Here is a 15,039-nt window from a genome sequence, read left to right on the forward strand (position 1 = left end):
TTTTTTTTTTTTTTTTTGAGATGGAGTCTAACTCTGTCATCCAGGCAGGAGTGCAGTGGCGCAATCCGGGCTCACTGCAACCTCCGCCTCCCAGAATCAAGCAATTCTCCTGCCTCTGCCTCCCGAGTGACTGGGATTACAGGCGCCCGCCACCACGCCCAGCTAATTCTGTATTTTTAGTAGAGACAGGGTTTCTCCATGTTGGCCAGGCTGGTCTCGAATTCCTGACCTCAGGTGATCCACCCTCCTCGGCCTCCCAAAGTGCTAGGATTACAGGTTTGAACCACCATGCTCAACTAATTTTGTATTTTTAGTAGAGATGGGGTTTCACCATGTTGGCCAGGCTGGTCTTGAACTCCCAACCTCAGGTGATCTGCCGGCCTTGACCTCCCGAAGTGCTAGGATAACAGGTGTGAGCCACCTCGCCTGGCCAGTAATGCATTTTTGATGGGGTTTCTACAGAAGTGAGGTTGTATCTTCAGTGTATCACCTCATGAGATACATTATATCCAGTGAGATATTTTTGAGTGTCCTCCCTTGCTGCCTGTCTCCCCAGTAGGCCTTGAGTTCCTTTGGGACCTTGGCCCACCTTGATTTCTTCCTTTTTTTTTTTTTTTACTTTTTCCTTTCCTTTTTCCTTTCCTTTCCTTTTTGAGACGGGGGTCCCACTCTGTCACCCAGGCTGGAGTGCAGTGGCTTGATCTTGACTTACTAAGACCTCCACCTCCTGGGTTCAAGTAATTATCCTGCCTCAGCTTCTTGGGTAGCTGGGATTACAGGCACCTGCCACCATGCCCAGCTAATTTTTGTATTTTTAGTAGAGATGGGGTTTCACCATGTTGGACAGGCTGGTCTTGAACTCCTGGCCTCAGGTAATTTGCCTGCCTTGGCTTCCCAAAGTACTGCGATTACAGGCATGTGCCACTGAGCCCAGCCGGATTTTCTCCAGCTCTTCTGATAACCTCCCCACAAATCTCTTTGTAGCTTCTTTGGTTTCTATGATGCAAATGAGACGGTCCTGGAGATGGAGGAGCAACTGGTGAGCCCCCTGGGATTACTTCCGTTCCATCCACTGTCCCACCTTATTCCAGAGCCCTCTCTGTGACTCCTGAGCTGAAGGGTTCACCCTATGGGGAGGAGGTCCAGGATCCCAGCAGTAACTCACTTTGTCTCTCCTTGTGTCTCTCTTCCATGCTTCCATGCCCCTTCGACCACCTTGAAGGTTTATCTGCGGGATTCTTTTGGGTTGAAGACTCTATTGGCGCGGGGGGCCATAGTGAGGTGTCCGATGGCCGGGATCTCCCACACAGCCTGGCACTCCAACCGTACCCTTTATGAGACCTGCATTGAACCTTGGCTCTCCTGAGGATATATTCAGGGGTCCCCAGGAACTCCTCAGTCCAGAGACCAAGTGATGGCCTTGGAAAGCAGATGTCAGGCTTTGGTGTGCCTGTGACCACCTCATTGCTCCCATATTATCCCCCACCAACCTGGCCTCCCAGAACCCCCTTCCTCTGCTCCTCTGTGAATGACAAGTCCAGGCCTCCCCTACCTCATGTCTTCTCATTTGGGGGATTGCTCCGTGCTCTCCCTTTCTCTCAAGGCCGAAGTTGGGAAGTGAGAAACCATGTTTTTAACTTGTGGCTGCTGTTGCTGCTGCTGCTCTTCCGTATCTGGCTGTATGGGAGGAGAACCCACCCCCTGCCCACCACAGGGGTCTCCTTCCAGGCCACTCAGGACATTTTTAGCTTCTCTTCTCCCCATGTTCCCTTTTTTCTCTGAAGTCCCCTGTCATCAGCCCTCCTAACCCCTAAGAGAGACTACCCATGAGAGTGGGGTTCTGAGGCTCCCCTATGGGGACAGTTCCATTTTTGAAGTGTCAGTGTTGGGGAATATCTGTGGCCTATGAGGCCCATCTCAGGTTTGGGGATCCCCCAGTCCCTATGATCAGTGTTGGAGTACCCCCCTGGGAGAGCCCAGTTTCTTTGAGGCCCCAGGCCCTCTTTTAACTACCCTTGAATGGGTGTTACCCCTGTATTTATGGAAATAAAGTTCCATTTCCTCAGTGTGACGTGGCTCATTTCCAGGTGGAGGGGACCTGGCTCCCCAAGGAGGGTGGGGATGGAGCCTGAGGCTTGGGTGCCCAGATGCCTGGTTTAGGGTGGGGACCCCCTTGGTGTTTCCGCTCTCTCTCAATGCCCATTCTTTGTGGGTTCCTGATTCTCTGTGGGTTCTTTCCTGCTGAAGACAATTCTTTTCCTCTCCCAGTCCCCAAGACTGGGGGGTTAAGCTCAGGGCTCCAGTGGTTTGGGCCTCATGGGTGGAATGCGCCTGCCACCCCCAGGCTAGACGAGGGGGCAGAGGGTCAGGGTGGGCATTTTTTGTGCCCCTTTTGAGCTTTGTGGGCCAGAGCTGGGTGTAGGGCTGGACAATGAGCCTCCTCTTCCTTGAAAGAAGGAATTTTGGCTGAGACAATAGGGCCCTGTCTGCTCTGGCATGGGGGGTGGTGGCTGACTCAATTCTGCTCCCCCTAAGCCCTAACAAATGTCCTCAAGAGAGGGGGGCAGTTTTCCCCTTGGTGCCCTGGGCTGCCCCCCCTGGCCCTTTGTGATGACTTGCCCTTCTAGCTTTCCTCAGCTGATCTTGCTTTTTCTCCCATAACCTGACCTGCTTTGTTCCCTGCAGCTGTTTCTCTGCCCCCTAACTCTCCCCTAGTCTGTGTTGGGTTGAATGTGGTACTGGTGGTGTTACAGAGCGCGTAGCTTCTGATTTGGGGAGTCCAGAAATAGGAGCCTCAGAGGGTTGGAAAGATACTTCTAGGGAGCCCTTTGCTGGGGTGGGGATGAGGGTGGTGGGACTTGACCCTACTGAGCTGACCCTGCTGGAGCTAAGGAGGAGGCTTGTGGGAGGGGGCAGGAATGGGAGGACTCTCTGGCCCAGCCCCTCCTCTCCTTCTTAGCCTGCCAGGCCCACCCACCAGTCTGAGCTGCTTCTGCTGAGGCTGGTCTGCCTGAAGCCTCCCAGGAGAAAGGAGAAGCCAGGTGGGAATGGAGAAAGAGAGGAAGGCAGGTGGGGAGAGAATTTCAATGGGGAAAGAGTGGGGTTTACTCAGAGACTTAGGGTGGGCATGAGTTGAGGGGTATTTTGTTGGAGCAAGGGATGTGCATTTAGGGCGTATGTGATGGTGTGGGTGTGTGAGGGGAGTAGCAGTGTGTGAAAGGTGTGGAGTTTCCAGGTGCTTGGTTTATGTGTATGGTGTGAGGGTATATAGCTAGGCTTTTTTTGTTTTTTGTTTTTTTTTGAGACGGAGTTTTGTTCTGTCACCCAGGCTAGAGTACAGTGGCACGATCTTGGTTCACTGCAACCTCTGCCTCCCCGGTTCAAGTGATTCTCCTGCCTCAGCCTCCCAAGTAGCTGGGATTACAGGCACCCAACACCACGCCCAGCTAATTTTTTGTATTTTTAGTAGAGATGGGGTTTCACCATCTTGGCCAGGCTGATCTCGAACTCCTGACCTTGTGATCCACCCGTCTCGGCCTCCCAAAGTGCTGGGATTACAGGCATGAGCCACTATGCCTGGTCAGTGAGAGTTTTGAAGGTATAAAGTTATAAGAGGGCATGTTAAAGACAGAAGGGTCGGCTGTGCATGGTGGCTCATATCTGTAATCCCAGCACTTTGGGAGGCTGAGGCGGGCAGATCACCTGAGGTCAGGAGTTCAAGACCAGCATGACCAACATGGAGAAACCGTGTCTCTACTAAAGAAAAAAAAACAAAAGAAAACAAAAAAATAAATAAAACAGGATCACAAGGTCAGGAGATTGAAACCATCCTGGCTAACATGGTGAAACCCCGTCTCTACTAAAAACAATAATAATAAAAAAAGCTGGGCATGGTGGCAGGTGCCTGTAGTCCCAGCTACTCGGGAGGCGGAGGCAGGAGAGTGGCATAAACGCAGGAGGCAGAGCTTGCAGTGAGCCGAGATCATGCCACTGCCCTCCAGCCTGGGCGACAGAGCAAGACCTGTCTCAAAAAAAAAAAAAAAATTTGCCAGGCGTGGTGGCGCATGCCTGTAAACCCAGATACTTAGGAGGCTGAGGCAGGAGAATCACTTGAACCTGGGAGGCAGAGGTTGTGGTGAGCCGAGATTGTGCCATTGCACTCCAGCCTGGGCAATAAAAGCAAAACTCCTTAAAAAAAAAAAAGACAGTAGGGTCATAAGGGGAGGGTTGACTGTGTGTCCCTTCAGGTTGTGCAGAGGGGATTAGAAGTAGGTTAGAGGGGAGGTGGAGGGAGTGTGCTGGGGTGTGAGCTTTTATGATGCTGAATGGATCATGATATGCTAAGGATAGGATAGCGTTGGGTTGTACACACAGGTGTAGGCAGTTCTGGTGGCTAATATGTAAAAATGAATGTCCTGACTCCCTTAGAGGGCACCTGCAGAGTGCCCTTGGAGGGACTAGTGCTGGAGAAATTAATAGGAGAGGGACGGACATCCATTAACCTTTTCTTGCCTGCAGCCTGTAGGGTCCAGCATCAAAGAGAATCATGGGGTCCAGGGCTGAGCTGTGGACTCTCTTAGGCGGATTCTCCTTCCTCCTGCTACTGATATCAGGCGAGGGGACCAAGGGTGGATTCCTCAGAGAGAGGTGACAACAGAGGGGGTGGGACCGGGGTGAGCTCTTATCGGGAGCCTTCTGTTGGGGATGGGGCTTGACAGGAGGCAAAACTTAACTGAAAGTTTAGAATGGGGGTGAGAGGCTGTCATCTGGAGGGAGAGCGGGGCCTCAGTAGCCTCTTGAGGGAAGTGGGACTCCTGGCTTCCCAGGGCCTGGCCTACTCAATCTCTCCCACCTCATCCTCTGGCATGGAGGCAGTCAGGGAGTCTGCTCCAAGCAGACACTGGTGGTTCCGCTCCGCTATAACGAGTCCTACAGCCAACCAGTGTACAAGCCCTACCTGACCTTGTGCGCTGGGAGGCGCATCTGCAGCACCTACAGGTGAGGGATGGGGAGATGGGACCCCAAGAACCCCGACTGGGACCCGTACTCAGGGTCCTGAGCCAGGCGCTGTGTTCCAGGACCACGTACCGCGTTACGTGGCGGGAGGTGAGGCGGGAGGTGCAGCAGACCCATGCAGTGTGCTGCCAGGGCTGGAAGAAGCGGCACCCAGGGGCGCTCACCTGTGAAGGTGAGGCTGGGTCTTCCAGGCCTTGCGGGGAGGCACGCCCCACGGAGCTGGGGAGCTGGGTCATCGGTTCGAGACTGAACTCCACTTCTCTGTCTGCAGCCATCTGCGCCAAGCCTTGCCAGAACGGAGGCGTCTGCGTTAGGCCTGACCAGTGCGAGTGCGCCCCCGGCTGGGGAGGGAAGCACTGTCATGTGGGTGAGTCAGCTTGTCCTCCCCACCTATTCTGGCACTTTCCCCCGCCCCCTCTCTCAGCCCCTTCCTCTTTTCGGTAACTAGACGTGGATGAATGTAGAACCGGCATCACCCTCTGCTCGCACCGTTGTCTTAACACGGCAGGCAGCTTCACCTGCGGCTGCCCGCACGACCTAGTGCTAGGCCTGGACGGGCGCACCTGCACGGAGGGGTCCCCAGAACCCCCAACCAGTGCCAGCATACTCAGCGTGGCCGGTGAGCGGGCAGGAATACAGGCCACCGGGGGGACCCGGGACAGGCGTCCAGACTTGGGCAGTGGTTATGTTCTTGGCCTTCTTTGTCCCTAGTTCGGGAGGCGGAAAAAGACGAGCGCGCTCTGAAGCAGGAGATTCGCCAGCTGCGAGGGCGCCTGGAGCGGCTGGAGCAGGTAAGCTAAGCCTGCTGGGTGGGGCGAGGCCAGACGTCACTATCAATACCCTGAGGCATCTCTTCCTTTGTAGTGGGCCAGTCAGGCTGGGGCCTGGGTCCGAGCGGTGCTGCCCATGCCGCCTGAAGAGCTGCAGCCAGAACAGGTGGCTGAGCTGTGGGGCCGGGGTGACCGCATCGAATCTCTCAGCGACCAGGTGCTGCTGCTGGAGGAGAGGCTAGGTGCCTGTGAGTCCTCACATTCCTCCCACCTTGACTTCTATTCCCCAACTTTCTCCAAGCCCCCTCCCCATTCAAGCACGCCCTCTTTTCTCCAAGCCCCCTCTCCAACATTCACTGTCCTCATGCTTCTCCACTTCACCATCGTTCTCTTCTGAAATCCTGTCCCCAGCCCCATAGTTTCACTTACTGTTTGGTGAGAGTGGCAGTGTAGTCCACTCCAGGCTGACCATAGCCACTGTGTCTGCCATGTCATTAACCAGGCTCCTGTGAGGACAACAGCCTGGGCCCTGGCCTCAATCATCGATAAGAAGCCTCTACAGCACCCCTAATTTATACAGAAGCCAGACCCACTAATCCTCTGGGATTGGCCGACTGTGAGCTGCAGATAAGGCTATCAACCACCAAAGAGCAATGAACAATGGAAACTTCAGAGAGCTGAAGAAAGGGGGAGGCCTGTGTTCTTGGCCCATCCCTGAGTCTTCTGGCTGGGGGCAGGTTGCCTGGGCAAGAACTGCTTCTTCGATTCCTTAACAAATGCAACCACCAAGCACCCAGATCTTTCTCTCTCTTTATTTTCAGTTTTTTGCTGTTATCCAGATAATTAATAAAAACCAACCACGCAAAACTGGGTCCCACCCTCTCCTTTTGCTCCCAGCCTACCTCCCCAGTTGTGGGAACAGGTCTGGAGCGAGAGGCAGGGAGTGGCTAATGCCACCGGGAAGAAATGAAAACTGGCTCAGAGAAGGGGAAGCCTCAACAGAAAAAGAAATAAATTAAAAGCTCTCTTATCCCCTCCAGCCAGGGTTCGTTCCTTTCCCCAACTCCCCAGGGGGCAGAAGTGAGCGCAGCACCTGATGTCTGCTTCTTCCCCTTGTGTCTGGTGAAATGGTGCAGCAGGGCTGCAGGGGGCTGAGTGGGGTCAGGTCCACTGAAGAACTGTACCATGGGGACAAAGAAAACCAGAAATGTGGAGACTGAACTGGTATCCCAGAGGGTACACAACCCTGGGCATCTGAGCAAGGGCAGCATGAGACCTCTGAATTAGAAGGGTCCAGCCCCCACTGACGGGAGGCTACACTGGGAGGGAAGGTGAAGGTGTTGAGGAAAGCTCCCAGGATGAGCCTGGGAGGACTGCTCCAGGTATCAGCTTCCGGCCACAGGGCGAGAAGTCCTCCTCACATGGATGAGTCCATTGAATCCATGGACTTTGGGGTGGGGGAGAATTGTTCCACAGAATAGATGAGTCCACTGGCCAATGTGGAGTAGAGGGGGAGAGAAGACCACACAGGAAGAGACTCCACTGGGGATGGAATGTTCCCCACCCTTGTGCAGGCTGAGTCACTGGAGATGAGGGGGAGGCAACTGTCCCACAGACAAGACAGTAGGAGGTGGGGTCAAGAGTGGAGACTGCACCGAGGCAGGAGTCCAGGGATGGGGCCAAGAGGGGGCAGGAGTGGCGCTGTATCCACATTCACTTCAGAAGTTGAAGATTCCAAAGAGGAGAATAAGTGGGGAGAGGGGAGACAAGGAAGAAGGCGTGGCCCTGCCTCAGGGCCCACGGGGTGGGTAGGTGTGGGGGAGAAGATGGGGACAGATGGCAGGAGAGGTCAGAGCCAGGGTTCACCCACCCCCGCCAGGCTTCTTCAGATAGTCACCACCACCCCGGCCATCGGTGGAGATTTCCCGGAAAACAGTGAGCATGGAGTGCCGGACTCTGTCAGCCAGAGCTGGGACGTCATCTGGTGTCAGCCCTTCTGTGGGCACTGGGGGCAGCACCCGCACCTGACATTGTCCTGGGGCAAGGGGAGCACCATCATGGCCTGTCCACCCAGGTCTTTGCCCACAGGTGGGGCCCAGCTTCTGAGTGATACTCTTCCTCAACCTTTCAGTTCTCTTCCCCCAACCCTGGACAACCATCCCTGGGCTTGCCAGCTGCCACTTCTGAGGCCCTTCTATACAAAGCCTTCTCCAATCCGCAGTCCAGACGTCTCCTCAGCACCCCTCCAGCCCCCCTCCTCTGGGTTTGGCATTTACTGCTGAATGAGTGTTATTCATTACAGCTTTGTGCACACAGGCCTTATCTTTCCTGCTAGATTAGTAACAGCCTCTCTTGGTGGGACCAAGTGCTACCCACCTGGCAGGGTATGGTGGGTGCTTGGTAAAGACTTATTGGCTGCTGTGGGGTTAAACTACATGACCGTGTGGACATCTCATGGCTCTGACACTGAATCATCCCCCTGCCTCACAGGGATGTCCTCCCAGCCTCTCTGGACACACCTGACCCCAGAACTGCTCAAAGCCCTCACCCGAGGTGAAGCGGCGCTCCTTCTTGCAGTAGAAGTCTTGGTAGGAGGACATGACTATGGGGACAATGGGAACCTGGGGAAGGAGTAAAGCAGGTCAGTCCACAGCTCTCTTCTGAGACTCCTACAATAAGCCCCCGCCCAGAGATGAGGGAATAGTGGGGGTGGGCAGCTGAGTAGCAGAACAGGGAGCAGTAGTCACCTGGGCCTGCACTGCAAGATGGAAGGCGCCACGTTTGAAGGGCAGCATGGAGCCGTTGTGGTTTCTCGTTCCCTCAGGAAACACCCAGACCCTCACCTGGGGGAGAAAGAAGGTCAAGGAAGACAAACACATATGGAGGAGTCAGAGTAGGTGTGATGTTATAATGGGACCTCTGAGGCCCATTGGCCCTGCATATCAGTTTATTTACAACCGTTCTACTTTCTATCCCTCCAATCCTCCATTTCCCCAGGATGACTCACGTCCTGGGTGAGCAGGGTCTGGGCGACCTCAGACATGACACTGATGGCATCCCCCGTGCGCTTCCGGTCGATGAAGATGACTCCTGCCAGCCAGCAGGCCAGCCCGGCAGAACCAGCCCACAGTAGCTCACGCTTGGCAATGGGCACACAGCGGCCTGGCAGCACTTCCATCATCCCTTGGACAGGGTGGGGGTGGGTGAGGATTGGGGTGGAGGCAGAGTGTCACAGAAAGCAACCCACCTCACCCAGATCATCACCCACTCTGGTAGGGACTGGAGGTGGAGGAGACTAGGCAGGGGGAGCCCCAAGTGAAGGAAAAGGTGACCAAAGGTGTATGTACCCTGCTTATGAGGGCAGTTCTACCCAGGGAATGAAGGCCTGAGAGGGAGACAAAGGGGCAATGTCCCAGAGGAAGGAGAATTGAGGATCTCAAGGAGAAGATATTCTAGGGAAAGTTCCAGGAGGGGAGGCATGGCTGGGGGAGGTGTGCCCTGTGGTGGGGTCTCACCAAGCAGATCGAGGGAGCTCTGGTGGTTGGAGACAACAACATAGGGCTGTGAGGGAGGGAAGTGGTGAGCCCCTCGCACCTCCACTCGGATCCCGTACAGGTATTTGATGTGGAGCAGCATGAGACGCAAGATCCTGTGGGGTCACGGCAAGGGGTCCCAGTGGGATCCATTGATGTCCATCTGCATGCCTCAGCTCCCCCCAACCCTACTGTCTTTCTGACCACCTTTGCAGTCCTCTCCCCATTCCCTGTTTCTGGTCTCTCTGTCTTTTCTACACACACCATGCCCCCTTCCCCCAATCCACTACTTGCTTTGTACCCTTAGGTTCCCTCATTGCCCAAGACCCCTTGCCCCTCACTTCATATTCTCAACGTTGCGTCCTCGCACAGCACACACAGGGATGGCGAGCACAGCCAGGAAGAGGATCCAGCCATTGTAGAAGGCCATCTTGAAGAAGTACTTGGCACTGGGGCTGCAGAACCACAGGGTGGGCAGCAGGAAGAGCAGCAGCAGGAAGAGCAGCAGCAGCAGCATCCATGCCCCTGGCCACAACTCCATTCTGGCCACCTGCAGGGGATGGGGCAAGGAACAATCAGCCTGGTTTCTGGAGGACAGTGGGGTAGGCAAGGCACAGAAGGCAGGGTTGGGGACTGGTGCTATGAGGACAAGGGCGAGAGAAAAAAGCTGGGGCAGGGTTCCCATTGAAACCTTCCCAGGAAGCCTCTCTAGGATGAGGGTGGTGGAGACAGAGCTCAGGGCTGCTCTCCCATTCCTCTTCCCGAAGGCTCCAGATATATTCAGACAAGAGACATAAGACATGGACATCTACAACTCACAGATACCTCATAATAAATGACAATAAGAATGATAGCTAACACTTGTACCTGGTAAGGGTCTTATAATGGTCTATACTTGTGCCGTCCAAGAAGGTAGCCACCATCTACATGTGGCTACTGAGCACTTGAAATGCAGCTAGTCTGAACTGAGGTGTGCTGGAAATGTAAAATACACATCATATTTCAAAGACTGAATAAAAAACAAAAAGTAACATATCCCATTATTAATCTTTTATACTGACTATATTTTGAAATTATAATCTTGGGCCGGGCGCGGTGGCTCACGCCTGTAATCCCAGCACTTTGGGAGGCTGAGGCGGGTGGATCACGAGGTCAGGAGTTCAGGACCAGCCTGAACAACATAGTGAAACCCCGTCTCTACTAAAAATACAAAAATTAGCCAGGCCTGTTGGCGCATGCCTGTAATCCCAGCTACTTGGGAGGCTGAGGCAGGAGAATTGCTTGAACCCGGGAGGTGGAGGTTGCAGTGAGCCCAGATCACACCATTGCACTCCAGCCTGGGCAACAGAGTGAGACTTTGTCTTTAAAAAAAAAAAAAAAAAAAAGAGAGAAAAGAAATTATAATCTTTTAGATGTATCAGATTCAAGAAAATATATTACTAAAATTAATTTCACTCTTTTTGCCTTGTAAAAATGTGGCTACCATAAAAAAATTATTTACGTGGCTTGCATTATATTTCTGTAGAACAGCACTGGTCTATACATTAAGTTAAACTCTTAAAATGATCCATACAATAGTCTAGAAAGTACTATTATTATTTACATTTTATAGGAAATAGGCCCAGAGAGGCTAAATAACTTACCTGAGATCATACAGCTCCTGAGTTAAATCTAAGCCGCCTGTGTTCCTAACCACTCGGTTACGCTGACACTGGTATGTACTGCATATACATATACGAACACAGCACACAGCATATATGGTGATTGTGACAGAACACCCACAGCCATATACCCAGGGGCCAAATGGCAAGATTAAAAGTTCATGTCACTAATGCCAACACACAGTCATACAAAGACTAACATGTTCACACACAGACACAAATTTATAATTACACCCAGTGAGATATAAGAATGTAAATGCGTAACTAGAAAAATCCCTCTCCACCCAGGCAGCTCCCCCATTCCTAGGGAGACTTATGGACATACCTGGAATAGCTAAAAAGACCAATCCTACCTCCACACAGGCAAATGAATCCAACCACCCTTTCCCTTCCTTCTAGTGACACTTTGCGTGGGCAGGTACAGTGAGTAAGGCCTCACCAAGTGAAAAATGGAGGGCAGGGAGTAAAGAGGACATAACAGCACTTGCCCTGGGAGAGGAAAGGGCTCAAGAGGAAGAGGGGCAGGAACACAGAACCTGTGTTCTAGGTTCTTCCTCCTTCCTCCACTCTGCCCCACTGTTGGGGGCAGGGTAACAATTCACAAAAAGGGTGTACAGGCAAATACCTGTCATTCCTACTGAGGCCACAGGCACTGTCTTCCCATGACGGGAAGGGCTATGCTCAAAGGTAAGCCTATTGCCAAGTGAGAAGGTAACAGGCAATAGAGGAAACAGGAGACTCTGTCAGTTGGAATACTGTAGGCTTTCTGAGCTGCTCCATCCCACTGCCCCTACAAGTTCAGAACAGCACCATTTCTCCCCTGAACTATGTGGAGTAGGCTCCTAACTCCTTCCAATCCATCTTCCACGTAGCAACCACAGAGATTTTTCTGTTAACACAAATTTTTCTGAAATGCAGAGCATTTCCCTCTCTTGCCTAAAGGTTCTTCTTGACAAGTTGACTTCTGCTTACATCTTCGACCACATCCTCACAAAACTTTTTGTTCCAGTCAAACTGATTCACTTCAGTTCCTCGGACACCATGATCTTTCACGCTTCCGCACCTTGAACATGCTGTTCCCTTTGGCTGGAATGCCCGGATCTTTTCCTGCCTCACACAGCTCAGTGTCACCTTTTGGAGGGCTGCCCGAACCCCTCCAGGCCTGTGCTTTCATTACACTTTTATCTTGACCAGTGGGTCTTGAAGTGTAGAAATGCAAATTATTAGACTTCACCCCAGATCTACTGAATCAGAAATTCTGGGCATTAGGTCCAGCAATCTATTTTTCTTTTTCTCACTCAGGCTGGTTTTGAACTCCTGACCTCAGGTGATCCTCCTGCCTCGGCCTTCCAAACTGTTGGGATTACAGGTGTGAGCTATCGTGGCTGGTTAGCAATCTGTATTTTAACAAGCCCTCCGGTGAGTCTGATGTGCGCTTGAATTTAAGAACCACTGATCTTGACAACACACTCTGTGTTGACTGGCATTTTTGTTTCCCTCCTTAGGCTGTAAGCAGCTTAAGGACAGGGACTCTGTCTTATCTCCAATACCAGGACAATAGGAGATGGAGTAGGTGCTCAACAAACACTTTCTGAACAGATTCTAAGGCTGTATACACACCCACAGAGCCACAACTAATGACAGAGACGGCGGTTCTGATCACAAATTAGACAGTTACCCTCTTGAGTAGTACTGACTACTAAAAGAAAAGTCACTGAGAAAGTAACGAATACATGAAGCCTAATGGTAACCGACTCTGAATAGATACATGCAATACGTGGCCATAATGAAGGCAGAGTAACAATAATCAAGAAGAGGTCATCTCACAAGAGAAATGTACAGAATGGGATCAACATGCCACAGGGAAAGATGCTGCTCTCATCAAATGTGTGCCAACAGTGAAAAGAATGGAAGATAATGTCCATAAATACCAACGATGGGGTTCACAGCAGGATTGACCCTGTGACATGTATTGAGTTCATGGACACAGACTGTACACAGTCACTGGAAAGATAATGTTTGTGTAGAGAGGTATGGGCCAGGGAGGTCACCAAGGTAAGGCATGCAGGGATGGTTCTTTGCAGACCTGGAGACCCAGTTACCTTCTTTTCTAATACTTGATATTAAGTGACCCTCTCTGGAGAACAAAAGTCCAAAGATTTAGAAATGCAATGGAGGGCCAAATTTAATGAGCATACGGTTCATAAAATACACTGATGATAAATTTATAACACACATTCTATGGTCCTGTTACATCACTGTATCGTGCAAAGGGGCATACACATGTGTTCTGTGAACTGTGACTGGGAAAACACAGCAAACAGGCCAACTGAGTCAGACGTTGAGAGTGTAGGCTATTCAACCAAGCCATGGGATCCCACACATGAAGACTACTGCAAATGGTAGGACCACAGACATGTCAGCCAAAGCAAAATAACGTACATAACCTTCACATGCTGAAATAAACATGCCAAAATATAAAACGTGCAAGTACAGGAAACTGTAAAACAGGTGCAATATATGAAAACTCACACACATGCGGTACTTGAACATGTCAAAACTGGATGTGAGACATGGACACAAGAACGGAGAATGGGCAATTCTGATGGAAAATAACACACCATTTCTACACAGCCTATGGAGAGCATTGGGACAACCTAGTTGCACACAAGCCATTAAACATGTCAAAGGCACACAGACTCAATGTAGAAAACATGGCTCCCATAAGGCATTTGTGTGTAAGGGTCCAGCAGTGTGGAAGGCCACTGAGAAACAAGAGGTCCTGTGCCTAGATGGAAACAGAGGGGCCTAAGGGTATTCCTAAGAGGCAAATTCTGCTGGCCTTCTCCCCTCATGACCCCCGCAAGAGTCATGTGGGGTCAAAGGGCAAGAAAAGGAATTGGGGAAGATGTAGGGAATTCCCTCTCCAGGATTCCCTGTGCACACTCCCAGTCCCAAATTCACAAGGGTTTCCATTTCTCCCCCTCCCGTGTCTCTTCCATCCTTCCTCCCTCTCAGGTTCCCTCTCCTATACCCAGCAACCCTCTTCCCAGTCGGCCCCTCTCCTTTCCCCAGCAACCCTCTCCCCCAGTCGGCTCTCCCAGACCCAATCTCTCCCCTTCCCCTCATCCTAGTCGCTTTCAGCACCCTCTTCCCTCCTCCTCCCATCCCTTTCCCGCCCACACCTCAGTGGGGTGGGGGGCCTGGGGGGCTGGCCCCCTCCCCAGCCAGGCTGCGGCAGCGGTGGTGGCGGATGGCTGTGTCTCTGTCTCTGTCGGGGTGTCGGTGCCAAGGGGGCGACGGGATTTGGGGGTGTCCTAGCCCCGGCCGATGGAGGGGAGGTGGGAGTGGGAGGTTGGGCCCATAGCGGTAGGAATGGTGGGGGGTTGTCCCCCCAGCACCCTCCCTCCCTCCCTTTCTGCTGTCTTTCTGAGGGCTGGGGCTTCTGCTGCCGCTATTCCCCCCCCCACCCCTCCCCAACGCCTGCTGGTTTCCGGGGCCGGCCAGGAAGTGGAGGGCGGTGATGGGCAGCCTGTTTTGCCAATCGTCTCCCAGAAACTCAGGCATCTCCTCCCCACGTCTACCAGTGTACTCTTGCGAGCCCCGCCCCAGGAGAGCTCAGCCGGGCCCTCCCTCTGCCTTTGCCCCCATCTCTGGCTCCAGCTGCATCTTTTTTTTTCTCTAACTCCCTTTGAGTTCTGGATCCCCTGGTGCTGTATTCCTCCTTCGGCACATTCCTTCCTTTATTCTCCATCAGCTCTCTTTTAACTGCTACTTTTACTTGGTCTCTTTTTTTCTCAACTCCGGTTATCTGCTGCTTATACCCCGCAACTATTCCTTTTTTTAAAATTTTGTCTTTTTTTTTTTCCTTTTTGTGGAGAACGGGGTCTCGCTATATTACCCAGGCAGGTCTCGAACTCCTGGGCTCAAGCTATCCTCCCGCCTCTGCCTCCCTGAGAGCTCGGATTACAGGCGTGAGCCACCGCGCCCGGCCCCCGCAACTATTCTTAAGGACCCCTCTTCCCGTCCCCCATTATCTAAATGCTTAGATAAATTCTA

At 52.4% G+C, this 15,039-nt stretch overlaps 3 protein-coding genes across 8 annotated transcripts in view; 2 read left to right on the forward strand and 1 right to left on the reverse strand.

The window, feature by feature from the left end:
• PPT2 (palmitoyl-protein thioesterase 2) overlaps positions 1-3,322 on the forward strand; it is a 16,144-nt gene extending 12,822 nt beyond the window's left edge. The window contains exons 8-9 of one of the 3 annotated variants that reach the window (XM_026448118.2): positions 985-1,039; positions 2,960-3,322. In XM_026448118.2, coding sequence (XP_026303903.1) covers positions 985-1,039; positions 2,960-3,136 — 232 coding nt within the window. In that variant the 3' untranslated portion in view covers positions 3,137-3,322. Of the gene's footprint in view, positions 1-984; positions 1,040-1,222; positions 2,069-2,959 lie in introns of those variants that run through there. The other 2 variants (XM_023195868.2, XM_026448119.2) reach the window with 2 other exon arrangements.
• EGFL8 (EGF like domain multiple 8) lies at positions 2,959-6,653 on the forward strand. 2 transcript variants are annotated; one of them, XM_023195873.3, is made up of 9 exons: positions 2,959-3,041; positions 4,519-4,647; positions 4,876-4,998; positions 5,079-5,188; positions 5,288-5,383; positions 5,465-5,635; positions 5,728-5,807; positions 5,881-6,034; positions 6,289-6,653. In XM_023195873.3, exons 2-9 carry the CDS (start codon positions 4,547-4,549, stop codon positions 6,333-6,335), a joined length of 882 nt encoding a protein of 293 aa, XP_023051641.1. In that variant the 5' UTR covers positions 2,959-3,041; positions 4,519-4,546; the 3' UTR covers positions 6,336-6,653. The 2 variants fall into 2 exon arrangements, with proteins under 2 accessions (XP_023051641.1, XP_026303905.1); XM_026448120.2 differs by lacking the exon at positions 2,959-3,041 and having other exon boundaries at positions 4,119-4,647.
• Positions 6,585-14,487, reverse strand: AGPAT1 (1-acylglycerol-3-phosphate O-acyltransferase 1). Of its 3 annotated transcripts, none has more exons than XM_023195875.1 (8): positions 14,166-14,473; positions 10,187-10,294; positions 9,661-9,869; positions 9,302-9,435; positions 8,794-8,969; positions 8,534-8,629; positions 8,335-8,407; positions 6,585-7,821 (listed from the first exon to the last, which is right to left on the reverse strand). In XM_023195875.1, exons 3-8 carry the CDS (start codon positions 9,858-9,860, stop codon positions 7,649-7,651), a joined length of 852 nt encoding a protein of 283 aa, XP_023051643.1. In that variant the 5' UTR covers positions 9,861-9,869; positions 10,187-10,294; positions 14,166-14,473; the 3' UTR covers positions 6,585-7,648. The 3 variants fall into 3 exon arrangements, with proteins under 3 accessions (XP_023051643.1, XP_023051644.1, XP_023051642.1); XM_023195876.2 differs by lacking the exon at positions 14,166-14,473 and adding an exon at positions 10,963-12,248; XM_023195874.1 differs by lacking the exon at positions 10,187-10,294 and having other exon boundaries at positions 14,166-14,487.
• Between the last annotated feature and the right edge of the window lie 552 nt (positions 14,488-15,039).

Source organism: Piliocolobus tephrosceles, chromosome 5 (assembly GCF_002776525.5).
Source record: "Piliocolobus tephrosceles isolate RC106 chromosome 5, ASM277652v3, whole genome shotgun sequence".
Lineage (NCBI taxonomy): Eukaryota > Metazoa > Chordata > Mammalia > Primates > Cercopithecidae > Piliocolobus > Piliocolobus tephrosceles.

What these genes read in the sequence shown, in the direction of transcription:
- EGFL8 (XM_023195873.3), top strand. Translation starts at nt 4,547, where the DNA reads ATGGGGTCCAGGGCTGAGCTGTGGACTCTCTTAGGCGGATTCTCCTTC. An exon ending in GGTGGATTCCTCAGAGAGAG is followed by an intron (nt 4,648 to 4,875) that starts GTGACAACAGAG and finishes GCATGGAGGCAG; the next exon opens with TCAGGGAGTCTGCTCCAAGC. An exon ending in AGGGGCGCTCACCTGTGAAG is followed by an intron (nt 5,189 to 5,287) that starts GTGAGGCTGGGT and finishes CTCTGTCTGCAG; the next exon opens with CCATCTGCGCCAAGCCTTGC.
- AGPAT1 (XM_023195874.1), bottom strand. Translation starts at nt 9,860, where the DNA reads ATGGAGTTGTGGCCAGGGGCATGGATGCTGCTGCTGCTGCTCTTCCTG. An exon ending in CGCAACGTTGAGAATATGAA is followed by an intron (nt 9,436 to 9,660) that starts GTGAGGGGCAAG and finishes GTGACCCCACAG; the next exon opens with GATCTTGCGTCTCATGCTGC. An exon ending in AGACCCTGCTCACCCAGGAC is followed by an intron (nt 8,630 to 8,793) that starts GTGAGTCATCCT and finishes TTTCTCCCCCAG; the next exon opens with GTGAGGGTCTGGGTGTTTCC.